General features: G+C 38.6%; 1 protein-coding gene across 1 annotated transcript; it reads left to right on the top strand.

Moving 5' to 3' along the window:
• Nucleotides 1–8,892: 8,892 nt before the first annotated feature.
• On the top strand, nucleotides 8,893–14,829 carry LOC308686456 (uncharacterized protein). Its single transcript, XM_081394881.1, has 3 exons — nucleotides 8,893–8,999; nucleotides 9,594–9,714; nucleotides 13,022–14,829. Exons 2-3 carry the CDS (start codon nucleotides 9,627–9,629, stop codon nucleotides 14,557–14,559), a joined length of 1,626 nt encoding a protein of 541 aa, XP_081251007.1. The 5' UTR covers nucleotides 8,893–8,999; nucleotides 9,594–9,626; the 3' UTR covers nucleotides 14,560–14,829.
• Nucleotides 14,830–15,476: the final 647 nt, after the last annotated feature.

The raw sequence follows: 15,476 nt of genomic DNA on the forward strand, positions 1-15,476 counted from the left end.
AATTAGTTTTTTTACAATACATTGACTGCTTCTGCCCACTACTCTGATATTTTTTTCACTTGCTCCCTCGTTGAATGTAAATAAAAAAGAAACAGAATATATATATAAAAAACATGTTTCGTTTAATTGTGTTTAATTCAATTTAATGATGAACATGCACGTGAACAAGGAACTTTTCAGAACACAGAACTCAGAATTAAAAAAAATTAACAAAAATAATAAACCTGGATTTCCCTCATGGTCAAACAGAAAAGTATTTATATGGGCTAATACAGCTTAAGAATGTGCGTTATATTTTTGCTATTTGCTATTCTTTTTCACTCTATCCTTATTCCTCAATAACAGAACAGGCCAATTTTCAATATTTAGCTAAATAAATAAAACATAAACTGAATTAACTAATAAATTGTATCAAACTCAATATATTTTAAACTTTACCGGTATCGATATGCTAGCTTGATAGGGAGTACTAACAGCCATGTTAGTTGTTTATATTCATAATGATAAAGTTAGGTACTTTATTACATGTGATTCTGACATGATGTCACTACATGCACTGGCGCTCCTCTCCGCTCAGCAAACGCATCCTCCAGCTGAGCGATCAGCATCGCGCGTTCATGTGTTTTGGGAGCGTGGCATTGGAAGGAGCCCAGAAGGGAGTTGGTGGGAGTGAATGGAATAAGTAGCTGTGTTAATTGCAGCCCTGAGAGGACTAGAGACATTTGATATTTATACTCTCTTTTTCAGAGTACTTACATTTTAATTATGTATTGGTATATAAAGACAGTTTAAAGAGCAACTTGCAGGTTAGAAGACCCAACAAGTCAATGTATAGAAAAATAATGTAGGAACTAGATTTTCTTTAAAAAAAAATTATAAATATGCTACAGTGGCTTCTGGAGTCATTTTTGTGAGAAAATGTTACTTCCGCATCTGAAAATGGGCGTGACGGGCGAGAGTCGTGACGTAGCACGAGGGAGAGCGGTCGATTCAAACAACAGGGAAATATGGATTGCAATGACATTTCGGACGCTGAGGAAATTGTTTACGGACCACAGCCATACAATTATGAGCCTGCTAGGCTGCCAAGAGAGCAGGGACAGGCCAGGATTAATGTTAGACAGAACATATTGGAACTTACAATAACAGAAACTAAGCTTTGATCAGGCGTTTGTCATGCTCATTAATATCCCCCCAGACTAACGTTACGTGATATAACTTAGCAGTTTCTCATGGAGAGACAGAGAGATATTTATTCCTGATACATTTTTTGTTCCATAGGTGCTTGTGTGGGAAATGCGAGGCAATGTTTACAGCTGAGGAAAGTCAGTGTTGCAGGGAGGTGGATGCATAACGTTACTGGGCCTTAGTGGAAAATGCCAAACTTCCATGGTTGCAGTTAGTGTTACTACAGTAAAGCCATGGTGAATGTTGCTGATCTATGGACACTGGATAGTTCGTTCATTCATTGCACAATGTTTATTCCTGGTTTTCACGTCAGCGCTGTTTGATTCGTTAATAACGGAGAAATGTGAATATTTCTCACTAGATCTCGCAGCGATGTTATTACTTCAGTGGCGAATTCTTTATTTACTGGATCTCGCAGTTAGGCTACAGTGTTGCTTGATCAGGCTCGCGCTGCACTGGTCCAAACTGATAAACGGTCCACACAAACACAATAACGAGTAACTGTTAGCTCAGTTTCGTTCCGCTTACATTGCGTTTGCCAGTTGATGTTGTGCTCGCGCCTACATCCAGCGGGAGAACCCGAAGATGCGTGCACTGAAGGAACCGCACCAGCTCTGAGTCTCACCCGGTTCTTACTTCGGTATCCCATGTTGAACTCCTTCATATCGCCGGGACGATAATCCTCCGATCTGAAGTGAACGCTACACACGACCGCGTTTTCCGAAGCCGACGCGGAAGAGAAATCCCGTCTCTTCACCTGCACAACCCGCACCCAGGCACGAAAGATAGCACCGTCCTTTTTCTTGTTAGGAAACCGGTGGACTCGATGTCCTGACAGGCTGGAGTTTTTGCAAGCTCCACAAACACATAAATTTACCATGACGATGATAAATTGAAATACAAAAACTACTGAAAACACACTGTCTCACGACCGCTCTTACTGAATACCAACCCACTCTGCACTGAGCTGCGGCAGAGCACAGCACACATCTCCCTCGTGTGACGTAAAATGACGCGATGTTGAAAAAAAAAAGCGGTTTGTACGAGCAGTCAAAGAAACGCTCACTTTATCTACTAAATTGGTGTCATTATGTCGTTTTAAAACATTTTAAATCCTGCATTATCTTTTCATATGGTATTTTCATACACGGTTATATATTCATTTAGATTTTTTTTTTTTACCTGCAAGTTGCTCTTTAAACAAATTTGGGGAAAAGTTTTTTTGAAAAATCCTGCTTACCCTGCCTTTAATATGTCCATGCAGGAATTCACTGATGAATTCACTGATGAGGGCTTCAGATTAACCTCTCTGCGACCGCAAATACTGAAAGCTCTCTCCGATGGTGTGCTGGAAGCTGGACTGCAAAGTACATGGCCTGTTAATTTGCTTAACCTCAGAAATTCTTGACATCTTGGGCCCATGTGCTTCTGATCCGTCCAATTTGAAATCTCACTATTTCGGAATCAAATGACACGCTCCTTGCAGGGGTGTGGCCAAAAGGGTGGCACGGGGTGGCAGCTGCCACCCTAAAAACTAGCTTTGCCACCCCATTTACCACCCCAGATGATAGCTCGGTTGCTGATGTAATGTACAAACAGTTTTCAGTTGGTTTCTGGAGGGGCGTCGGCTTACCTTCCCCCCATCGGCTTTTGTTAAAAAAAGTTTATCTTACTATAATTCACTTACTATAATTACTTTTTATAATTCACAATAGTTTTAGTTTTAAGTCTGATGTCTTTATGTAGATAAAGTGCATTTCTGCCCCTGCAGCAGGCTAGTGTAAAAGGCAGATCGGTATGAATCCTTAGCTCAGAGCGACGCTGCAGTAACTAGAGTGTCAGACTCGGAAGAAGAACGCGCTTGTCTTGTCCAGAGATGAGTAGCCTATAGTTGTAAGAATCTCCACGAATACAAAAGCAAATTTTTCATTTGAATCGCACATTCTGACAGGTGTAATGGTATTAAAATGGTCATTCAAATCACAGATTTCAGGAGACAAAACTTGACAAAAAAGCATGTGGAGAAATAGCCAAATCAGCACAATATATTGAAGATCTTAATTATATAAATGTTTTTAATTATTATTACATTCAGCGTAGACAGCGATTGATAATGGATAAGTTAGTGTATTTCTAGTAAAGCTGAGGCCAGCGCTGCCTGTATCTTTCTGAGAGACTTTAGTGAAGAAATCAAACCAAATGAGCGTAACAGCACACACAAGAAACTCACAGAAGAAACATACATTCAAAATGTTGAGTTATTATTAATAACATGATACAGATAACTAATAACATGACTATGTTTTGCCGAATATTATTACGATTGCAAATGTTATATTGATTGTAAGTTAAATAAACAAGTAGTTGATATTAAGTTACTTACATTTTAGATACATTATTAACTGTTTTTGTTGTATTTTACCAACGAAAATAGTTCTAAACAAAGAAAAGCAGCACTTGTGGGCATTTTACTAAATGATTAAATGTTTTGAACGAATCGGTTGAATCAATGACTCAGTTAATAAGTGACTTGCCGCCATCTACTGGCAGTTTAGTTTCATGTTTAAAAGTATCATTACATTTTTTTCCAAAATTTCTTATTTGTATATTCAAAAGTTTATTTAAAACATTAATTTCATAACATTATTTATTGCAGTTGTAATTTCGCAGTGTACATTATTTAATTTGATTGATATAGTGTTACTATTAACACTGAATTTATTGATTAAATGTAAACATTTGACATGAAAGATGATGCATACAATAAATAAGGTTAAAAAATTGGCCTTTATAAAAATAATTAACGCCCTTGGATAAATATAAAAAATATGCAGATTTGCAAAAGTAAAAGCTGATAGAACACTGTTGAGGATATTGCTTTAGAATAAATTATATTTACACCACCAAAAATCCTTTTCCCCCCACAGAAAAGTAACTTTTTTACTCGGACAAGTGAATGACCGATTTACTAGTCCAAAGGACAAGCACATGCCAAGGCTTAATGTCAAGCCCTGGCACTTTGATAGGCTAGCTTACACATTGTGGCCAAATGCTAGTGCACAATTTATGAAGGATGTACACATTTACAAATCTAATTGTTTGATAAAGTATATGTAATAGTAATCCTTAATTTATTTTTATGTGACTGTTTCCTGTTTTGTGTGAATACAGAATACCCAGATGAAGAGGAGGGGAGACATAGATAGCTATTTTTTTTTTTTAAATCTAAGCAAGATTCACTAAAAGCAGGAGAACAGGAGCTAAGAGCTGAGACAAGAGATGATGCAGTGGAGGGAGAGGAAGAACAAAGCAAAGACATTGAATGCAGCATTAGGAAGACAGAAACAGCTTCTGCATGTCCAGTAGGACTTCATGGTACATTTATTGTCAGCAACAGTGTTGTCATATAATTTTTCATTTAGGTTAGATCATATTTAAAGGGATAGTTAACCTAAACATGAAAATGCTGTCATCATTTATACACTCTTATGTTGTTCTAATGTATTATGTAGTTGATTAGTTAGGGTTTACAGTTGATTACAGTCAGATCTGTTTGTAGCCCTAGTGAGTGCTAAAAGGCATACACATGGCTGGAGTATTCACAGTCCAAGGATGCTGCATACTGCTTCGCTTGCTGACACTTTTCACTCCCTAATTCTGCCATTAGTGTGTTTACATCTTTAAATGGATACAAACTGGAAGCAAGCCACATTTAAAGACAGTGGATTCAGTTTGCATGCAAATTCGGATATCCATGTTAGTGCAATGACTGCCTGGCTTGAGAACAAAAGAATGGGGGAGAACAACTCGTCACTGTTTGCACTGATGGATCATGGCCATAAAAAAAGGTTACTGAAAATCAGAATTGTGTGAAAAACATAGCTGAAGTTCTCCTGACAGCTACACAGAACATTGCCCAGCGAGCCCACAATGAATCATCTGCTTCATCAAACAGAGGGAATTATTTAGAGATTTTACATCTAATCGGCAAACATGATGCAAATGCGAACAAGCAATTGACACAACGTGCAAAATACACAAGCAACACAATTCAAAATGAAATCCTTGAATGTTTAGCAGGAATAGTGTGTGATGAAATTATTGAAGATGTAAAGAAGAGTGAACAATTTGCTGTTATAGCTGATAAGACAAAGGACCTGAAAAAAAGAAAAAAAGAACGGATGGCCTTTGTGCTGAAGGTACTATTATAATGGCATGGTACATGAAAGTTTTTTGGAATTACAAATAGCAGAGCAGTTAGATGCTGCAGGATTAACAATTGAAAGTTAAGAGAAATGTGGATTGGAATATAGGAAAAATCTTGTTGAACAAGGGTACGATGGAGCATCTGTCATGAGTGGTCAGCACACAGGAGTACAAGCTAGAATCAGAGGTGGCCAAACATGCATTCTATGTACATTGTAGTGCACACTGTTTAAACCTTGCTCTTGTGGACTGTGAAGTCAGTTCTGGAAGCTGCACGTTTCTTTTCCTTACTGTATGTTTTCTTTTCCAGTTCATACGTTCACCACAAATGGCTAGAAGTGCAAAGTGAGATGTTCGAGGGAGCACCAAGAGAACTCCAGAGACTGAGTGATACCAGGTGGGCCTGCAGGTATATAACTTGTCGAAATCTAATGGATCGATTGTCAGCTGTCAAGAGAGTGCTTGAGGACATTTCAGAGGAAGGGCATCCTGATATGGCTGTAGATGCTAGGGGGTTACTTTGTCAGATTGATTTCATAGAAATTTCATAGGGCTTTTGTCAGTCTTCAAGAAAGTTCTTGGTAGCACAAAATTTGTATCAGACATGCTTCAGTCTCCCAAGTTAGAGATGTCAAAAGTAGTTGATCTCATTGGAGCACTGAAACAATCTCTGGGATGAGATTATCAAGACATTTCCTCAGACATGCCACTCCCTAAGCAAAAACGACAGCTATCTAGAACACTCTGCAGGGTTGTGTCATAACATCTACAGTTGGACAGCATGTGGAGATGGACAGTAAGGAAGCCTTTAAATCACACGTTTACTACCCAATCATTGACTGTATGATTGGAGAAATAGAGAGGCGTTTCTCAAAATTAAACTGTGGGATCATGAAAGGAATACAAGCACTTAACCCCTCAAGCATTAACTTTTTGGATGAAGAAAACATTGCCCTCTTAGCCAAAGCTTATGATGCAGATATGGAGGACCTGAAACACGAGCTACATAAGACCAGACGAATTTTAAGCAGGAAAAAGTCTGATGGACAGATGATTCCTGTACTTTGATGGAATTCACCAGGTTTCTTGAACCTTTTAAAGAAGTCTTCTTTGAGCTTTTCCGTCTTGCAAAAATAGCTGTTGTTACATGTGAGTGTAGTGCCTTAAGTGAGTGCAGTTTCTCTACACTGAAACTTGTAAAAACTCACTTGCGTTCCACTATGTCAGTAGTGATACAGTAGTGATCAGACTATGATAGAAGACTTAGCAATTTGTCAATACTTCGTATTGAGTCTGAGCGTTCAAAGACTATAGACATGGTCATGGATGCTTTCATTAAAGGTTTTTGTGCACAGCATGGTAACCGGCGAATTCAGCTCTTCTGAGTAGTATATCTACTTCTCTGTGTCATGTTCTGATTTTGTGTACATATAATGAGTTAATGGCTGCTGCCTTACATGTTTGACTATTTGTCTGACTAGTGTAACTAGGTTTAGCATCACACACCTGGACAGGACATGTCATACAAACACAGACAAGTCATCCTAAAAATAAAAAGTTTATTTGAGGTGAAACATTTAAAGGAACCGTATGTAAGAAATGTATTTCAATTAATCATAAAATGGCCCTGATATGTCACTAGACATTAATAAATCATGTTCATTTCAAATACTTATATCACTGACAACAGTAGTCCGGCCAGGATATTGTCATTTAAAAGTGAAGTTGCAGCCCTCAACTGATGTTGATGTTGTCATGTTGTGTTTTGGCCTGATGCCCCACCCTCCACCTACTAATCACGAAGTCAGTAGTGTTTCGGCATCCGGGTTGCCAGCTCTGCTCTAGTTACCACAGCTGCAGCTACAAACGTGTCGGATAAAAAATGTCTAACGTTACGAAACCTAAAAGACCTCGTTATGAATCCGAAATACGTCGTGACAAAGTCCGAAATAAAACAAGGATTTGTATAGGAGATGCCTTTGAAAAGATGGAGACGGCTGAAAACGGAGAACGTTTTGTAGCCTACTTGTTTTTCATGCAAGTTCTACAGCCAAAAATAGTAGAATGTCATGTAATCTTTCACATCACATATTTTAGCGGTATGGACATGTACTGAAGGGTTAGTTAAAAAATACAGCTGGTCGCTTTCACTTATAGCGTCAGCTAAATAAATAGCTGTATCTTTGAATAGCTGTATCTACTGTATATTCACAAAACAGCTGTTTTAAATTGGAATAATATATCACAATATTACTGTTTTTGTTTGTATTTTTAATCAAATAAATGCAGCCTTGGTGAGCAGAAGATACTACTTTTAAAAACATTAAAAATCTTACTGACCCCAAACTTTTGAACGGTAGTGTACATTTGATTTATTTTATTTTTTTACATGTTTGCTCTTTATGAAGTCAGTTACATCAGGGTTTGCTATTGCTGTGATCTAATGTGAGTGGCAGGTTGTTAAAGAAAAAAAAAAGAATAAAAAGAAAAAAAAGATGAGTTCAAATTAATTATTTATAACATGAACTGCTATAGGCTACCATTAAAAAAAGAATCATCAATTTTGGTTTCATGGTGACAGTAGATGTAAAGATGCTATGTATAAAAGGCATGTAAATCCGGCCAAATATACAGTATGAATAAAATCATGAAACAACATTAGAATAATTCCCCCTATGCAAAATAATAATAATATTTATCCCTATATAAAGAGTTTTGTGAGCACTTGTCAACTCCATCAGCTTACTGTGTTGTACATTTGAGCAATTTTGTTTATTTTCTCAGTTTTAGCTGCCTTAATATACATATCATAAATGCCAAGATATATCCCACAACTATTTACAGAAACTATTACACTGGGATGACGAGTTGACACTTTAAACCTGTGACCACAGAGACTTCAACATTGTTTGTATAAAATATAAAGAAATATAAAACTTCCAGGACTATGGCTGCATCCGAAAACGTACGTAGGCTGCTGACTTGTTGCCTCGCTGCCCTATCAGGCAATGACTTTGCAGGCAGCGTTTGCGCACGAAGGCACTTTTTCGGCAGTGTTACGCTTTAATGATCTACAGCAAAATAGAGCAAGCTTTGGTAAAAAAAAAATAATAATAAAAAAAAATAAAGTAAATATTACATTACATGTATTTTCCAAGTATAGAACATGTATTTAAATAATACTAATAAAATTATTTAAAAATAATAGCAATGAATGTCTCGAGTATCCAGATTTCCTTTAGAGGTAACTAAGTCTTTAAGTATTTTTTTATTTTTTTATGATTTTTTATTTTATTTTTTTAACATAAAGAGGGCTTTTGTGTGTTTTGCACCCTTATCTCAAGAAGCAGTGATTATTCATGAGCTCTGGTGGATTTAGAGTTGGGGCAGAGTAACAAGTAACGTGTGTATGAATGTAAGTATGTGCGTATGGAAGAGATAATTAAAAAATTACCCTAAATAAATCCTGACTGTATAACAGCACAGCATGCAATATGCACACAGGATGCAATGCGCTAAAAAAAGGACTTTTATTTTGGCGCGGCAGTATGACGTCATACGCAGGCGCCGCGCTACTGCATAGGATGTAATTCGTCTGAAGAAAGGTTTGTATTTTTAGTAATTTAAACGGTTTAAATCAATACAAACTGTTCAATCAAGAGATACGTTTTTACAAGAGATATAAAGTTAATTAAATATTTTTTTAATGTAACATTATAATGCTTTATATATCATTAAATAACGTTATTTTTGTAGATAAAACGCATCCGCACATGCCTAACAAAACAGGCTCTTATCAGTGCGCTACCTATTTCATGAATCGCTCATTAAAAAGTAGAGATTAGAGAAACAGAGCTTTTTGAAACGTTGTAAGTTAGTCAATTGAAGCAAATGCTGCTTATAAATCTGAATTGGGCAACAAAGATGTATCTCTGATGACGAGACATGTCATTCTGTATCTCTGATGACACGAGACATTTTTATTATTATTAGGCTACTTTGTAGTGTTTTTTTATTTATTTTTTTAATGGGGCAATTTAAGGCCATTAACTCACTCTGACTCTCTTACCAGTGAACTGAACTACTGAACTAGAGCTGATTGATTTAGAGATTTAGATTGATCGCAGAGATTTAGTTTGGATTTATTTTCTTTCTGTTAATTATTCTCATCTTTAACATGACGTTATGTATAAACACAGAAAAACTGGTGAAACAACTGAGACACTGTTATTATGATGGCGTTTATTAAAGAAGAGAGTGAAGAAATGAAGATTGAAGAAACATTCAGTGTGAAACAAGAAGATACTGAGGAACAAACAGGTTGGTTTCATTCTCAAAGCAGAACTTTGATCCTTGTTTAAAATGGCCTGCTCTACAGAAATGTACCACAAACGTACCTAACGTTACCACAAAACTGAGTAGCCTAATAACATTTTACCAATCGAACAGACGCGGATACAACACTATATCAATTTCGTCTAGCCTACATCTGACAATTTTGGGTTCAAACACACCCTGCACACCACACATACTTAACAGTGTTAAATGTGAAAAATACTGTTCGATAGAACTGCTTGGTTTGTTACCAGTTATCTGCGTGCTTCCTCAGCGATGAAGTTCCACATTTGCGGTTATCCAACACAAAAATGCATGCAGCAAAGCCTTTCACAATATTGTTTTCTTCAGATCACTCCAAATTTCTCCCCCACAATGGACTTGATTTTTTTATTTACATTTACATTTAGTCATTTAGCAGACGCTTTTATCCAAAGCGACTTACAAAGTAGGACTAGATTAAGCGAGTCATCATGAAGAGGCAAAAAACAAAAGGCAGCGCAAGAAGTGCTCCAGATACAAAGTTCAGGCATTATTCAGAGTAGCATAAGCCCGATAAGTGACGTTTAGAGGGAAAGGGGAGGTGTTTTTTTTTATTTTTTATGAGGTTAAGTGCTCCCAGAAGAGATGGGTTTTCAAATGTTTTTTGAAGGTTGTCAGGGATTCTGCATTCCGGATGAGGGTGGGGAGAGCGTTCCACCAGCATGGAACTGTGAATGAGAATGTTCTGGAAAGTGATTTTGTGGCTTTCTGGGATGGAACCACGAGACGTCGCTCGTTGGCCGATCGTAGGTTTCTGGTAGGGATGTAGACTCGTAGGAGTGAGTGAAAGTAGGAGGGAGCTGAGCCTGTGATAGATCTGTAAGCAAGCGTCAATGCCTTGAACTTGATGCGAGCAGCGAGAGGTAGCCAGTGCAGTGAGCTGAACAGAGGAGTGACGTGGGCCCTCTTTGGCTCGTTGAAGACAAGACGGGCTGCAGCATTTTGGATCATCTGTAGGGGTTTAGTTGCACATGCTGGAAGTCCGGCCAGAAGAGCATTACAGTAGTCAAGCCTAGAAATGACCAGGGTCTGGACGAGAAGTTGTGTTGCATGCTCAGTTAGGAAAGGCCTGATCTTCCTGATGTTGTGCAGTGCAAACCTGCATGATCGAGCTGTCTTTGAAATGTGATCTGGGAAGGTCAGCTGGTCATCAAACGTTACTCCAAGATTTCTCACCGACTTTGATGGGGTGATTGATGATGACTCTAGCTGGATAGTGAAGTTGTGCTGCAGAGACGGATTGGCAGGGAGGACGAGAAGCTCAGTCTTTGCCAGGTTGAGCTGCAGGTGATGTTCCTTCATCCACGTCGAGATGTCCGCCAGGCAGCTTGAGATCCGTGCAGCTACTGTGGGATCATATGGTTGAAACGAGAGGAAGAGCTGTGTGTCATCAGCATAGCAGTGGTAGGAGAAGCCGTGTGCTTGTATGATGTGTCCCAGTGATGTGGTGTAGATGGAGAAGAGGAGGGGACCAAGAACTGAACCCTGGGGAACCCCTGTGGTCAGTTGATGTGCTCCGGATACCTCGCCTCTCCATGCGACCTTGAAGGACCTACCTGTGAGATAGGACTCAAACCAGTGGAGTGAAGTTCCTGTGATGCCCAGTGCTGAGAGGCTGGACAGAAGGATTTGATGATTCACAGTGTCGAAGGCAGCAGACAGATCCAGGAGGATGAGGACTGAGGATTTGGAAGCAGCTTTTGCGATCCGTAGGGCTTCTGTGACAGACAGTAATGCAGTCTCAGTAGAATGCCCTTTCTTGAAGCCGGATTGGTTGACATCCAGCTGGTTGTTGAGAGACAGAAAGGATGTTACTTGGTTGAAAACAGCTCTTTCAAGTGTCTTCGCAATGAATGGTAGGAGAGAGATAGGTCTGTAATGTTCTACAAATGATGTGTTTAGCGTTGGTTTTTTAAGCAGTGGAGTAACACTTAAAGGGATACTTCACCTCTGGGAAGATGAATGTGTATTTAAAATAGGTCATTTATGTAGAAGAAATGTGGAGAAATTTTTGAATTTGGAGCTTTCTAGACCGAGAAAAGCCAGAAAATGTATTTTTGGCTTATGTGGATGAAAGACAACAACTCCCAGAATGCACTTGCTTCGCTGCCTTAGGAGGCCACGCCTACCGGTTAGAGAGCACAGTTGAAAACAACAAGGCTAGCCTAAGTAAGTGATGAGTTTGCCAGGGATTTAGAGACCCAAAATGTCCGGGATTCGGCTTTTGCGTTCTACAGTCGGCATTCATCATGTTTACTGTGGCGAGCAGGACGAGGCTGACGGCCGCGGGAGAACGGCGCGAGGCCGATGGCGTCATTACCAGATGCGCCGGGTCTCGCATCTCTCACGGAGGAGCGGAAATTTTCGTAGCAAGGGTAAAACACACATCAACCGATCACTTGTTTAGCGTTCATGTAAACACTACAGTCAGATTCACCGATCGGAATTAATTCAGTTAGATTGAAACGAGAGGTGTGCATGTAAACAATGAATGGCGACCGCAGAACGCAAAAGCCGAATCCCGGACATTTTTAACAGTCTCGCCCACCGGACAAGTCCGGGAAAAGGAAGATGGTAACCCCTACTTACTCAGCTTTCTCCTATTATTCAGCTTTCTCCACAAAACAAGAGCATGCTAGCTTAGCTTCCAAAGAAAGACGGCTGATACTGTGTACATTCTGTGAGTGAGATCCCACCCTCTATGGGTGGGCTGTAAACATGCGGAACAACGCCATCTACTGGCTGTAGTCTTTAGCCTCTGGACAGAAAATCCTCCGATGACGCAAAATGACGATTTTTGCGTCATCGGAGGATTTTTTCCAGACAAAAAATACATAAATCTCTCCTCTCAGGGGGATATGAGGGGGGAAAGCATGGTAATTCGAAAATACTACAGGTTTTCTACTAATACAAAGCTTAATGCTAAATCCTGAAGTAACCCTTTAACGACTGTAAGGCAGATTATGAATGTAATTTGATACTTAAGATCGATCTTGCCCAAACAACCCGAGTCAGAAAGTTACGTTCAGTCGGTGTTTAAAATCTGCTACAGTTGGAAAGAGTCTGTAAGTGTGTTCAGTTTAGTCTTAGAATGTTTCAACTAGTCGTTAAGTGTGTCCCCTGCATTAGTGAATAGCGAATGTATATAGGATCTAGTGTACACGTTTTTTTTTTTTTTTTATGCTTTACATGTCTAAATGTTTTGAATTGTGTCGCTTTGTGCCATTAAACTGGGGTTATTTTTTCTTAGATCTGATGGCACTAAAAGAGGAGAGTCAAGAGGACACTAAAAAGGAAGTCAAAGATCTGTATGCAAAACATGATTTAATACCTGGAGAAAAATCCTTGTGTTGCTCACAGAATGAAAAGACTTTGTCACGAAAAAGAGCTCAAAATACAGAAACTGGAAGTTATATCACCTGTGAACATTGTGGAAAGAGTTTCATAAAACATAAAAACCTTCAAGTTCACATGAGAATTCACACAGGAGAGAAGCCATTTACTTGCCAGCAATGTGGAAAGAGTTTTGCTCAAAAAGGTAGTCTTAAATCCCACATGAGAGTTCACACTAAAGAGAGCCCTTTCACCTGCCAACAATGTGGAAAAAGTTTCACTCAAAAAGGAAACCTGAAAGTCCATATGAGAATTCACTTTAAAGTGACCCCATTCACCTGCCAACAATGTGGAAAAAGTTTCACTCAAAAAGGAAGCCTTAAAGATCACATGAGAATTCACACTGGAGAGAACCCTTACACATGCCAACAGTGTGGGAAAAATTTTATTCGAAAAGGAAACCTAAAAGTCCATATGAGAGTTCACACTGGAGAGAGCCCTTACACCTGTCAACAGTGTGGAAAAAGTTTTTCTCAAAAAGCAAGCCTTAACTGCCACACAAGAATTCACACTGGAGAGAAGCCTTACAAATGCCCTCATTGTGAAAAGAGTTTTACTCATAAAGGAACCCTTAATAAGCACATGTCAATTCACACTGGAGAGAAGCCGTTTGTATGTGGTCAGTGTGGAAAGAGTTTCAGATTTACAATAACCCTTAATTACCACATGAAGATTCACTCAAAAGATAACTGTTTAATATGTCATCAGTGTGGTAGAAGTTTCACAGACAAGAAGCACCTTAAGAATCATGTAGAAATACACATCGGAGAGAAGCCTTTCATGTGCCATCACTGTGGAAAGACTTTCAAAAAAAATGCAAACCTTGAGATTCACACAAGAATTCACACTGGAGAGAAGCCTTATACCTGTCTTCAGTGTGGAAAGAGTTTCACAGTTAAAGGAAACCTTGACATTCACTCAAGGGTTCATACTGGAGAGAGGCCTTACAAGTGTCTTTGGTGTGAGAGTACTTTCAAATATCATAGAGACCTGAAATTGCATTTGCAAACTCATTCTAGAAAGAAATTACGAAGATCTGAGTGTGACAAGAGGATTACGAAAAGGAGCAATTTAAGAAATTACCTGAAACGTCATTTGCAAACTCATTCTAGAAAGAAATTACAAATATCTGAGTGTGACAAGAGGTTTATGAAAAGGAGCAATTCAAGAAATGACCTGCTCATTCACTCTGGAGGAAGGCGATTTAATTGTGACCAGTGTAAAAAGACATTTCTTTTGCCATCACACTTACAGATACACAGGAAAAGTCACACAGAAGTGAGACCCTATAATTGTTCTTTTTGTGGAAAGCGTTTTAAATGGCTCAGCAATTTACAATGGCACCAGAAATTATCCGTCTGTGTGAAATCAAAGCTACATTCACGCAGCAGATGAATGTGCCCCAAAATGGATTTTCTGCTCAAATGTGTGTGTGTGTGTGTGTGTGTGTGTGTGTGTGTGTGTGTGTGTGTGTGTGTGTGTGTGTGTGTGTGTGTATATAAATATCACTGATTCTTGAGAGTCGGGACAAAACATGTCCCACATAGAAAAGTCTAATTTATAGCAAAAATTAAGAAATTCATCATGATTGACATACTTACAAAGTTAAATCTAAAGGAATTGTATATACCTATCTGATTTTTAGAATAAACTTTTTTTATCTTTTTGGGGAAAATTTGTTTTAATTTATGGTCTGTGGTTAGAAGGTCCATGTTATTGCACTTGTCCTCAGCAAGAGGTCACAATATTAACCATCCCAAAAAACTTTAAAAAAGCTCTACAATTGTGAAAACATATCAAATAAAAAATAAGGGGTATAAATATAAAAAAAAAATGCATGAAGTGAACATCAAACAATATTTTCCATAAAAATCTGCCTATTAAAGTTGTGTCCTCAGTTTCTGTCAACTCCGTCAGATTGTTTTCATAAAGCTCTTTAAATCAGGAAAAAGCATGGTCAGCTATATCCATTTTCATCTCCCTGCCTGTGGTGAATGCAGCACTACCACACATGCTCTGGTACGTTTTACATTTTTTTTTTTTTTTTAGACAAACAATGTCAATATTCCTATGGTCACAGCTGCACCATGTCAATACCATCTTTCTGTTAAGATACTTTTTTTTAAACCATTGTGGATTGAATTTAAGCATTTTAGTGAGGTTATTGGGACAGCTAGCAACTGAGGAAAAACTACCTAGCTGCAGTGTACAATACATGTTTTGGCGGGAAAATACATGCCCTTACGTCAACTCCGTCAGACGTCAACTCCGTCAGGTTCTATGTCTGATGGAGTTGACCTGTAAGCTGACGG

Source organism: Scardinius erythrophthalmus (assembly GCF_964197995.2).
Source record: "Scardinius erythrophthalmus genome assembly, contig: HAP1_SCAFFOLD_292, whole genome shotgun sequence".
NCBI lineage: Eukaryota > Metazoa > Chordata > Actinopteri > Cypriniformes > Leuciscidae > Scardinius > Scardinius erythrophthalmus.

Excerpts from the sequence above, each read along its gene's own strand:
- LOC308686456 (XM_081394881.1), top strand. The coding sequence starts at position 9,627 with ATGATGGCGTTTATTAAAGAAGAGAGTGAAGAAATGAAGATTGAAGAA. Across the intron at positions 9,715-13,021 it reads AGATACTGAGGAACAAACAG|ATCTGATGGCACTAAAAGAG; the intron begins GTTGGTTTCATT and ends ATTTTTTCTTAG.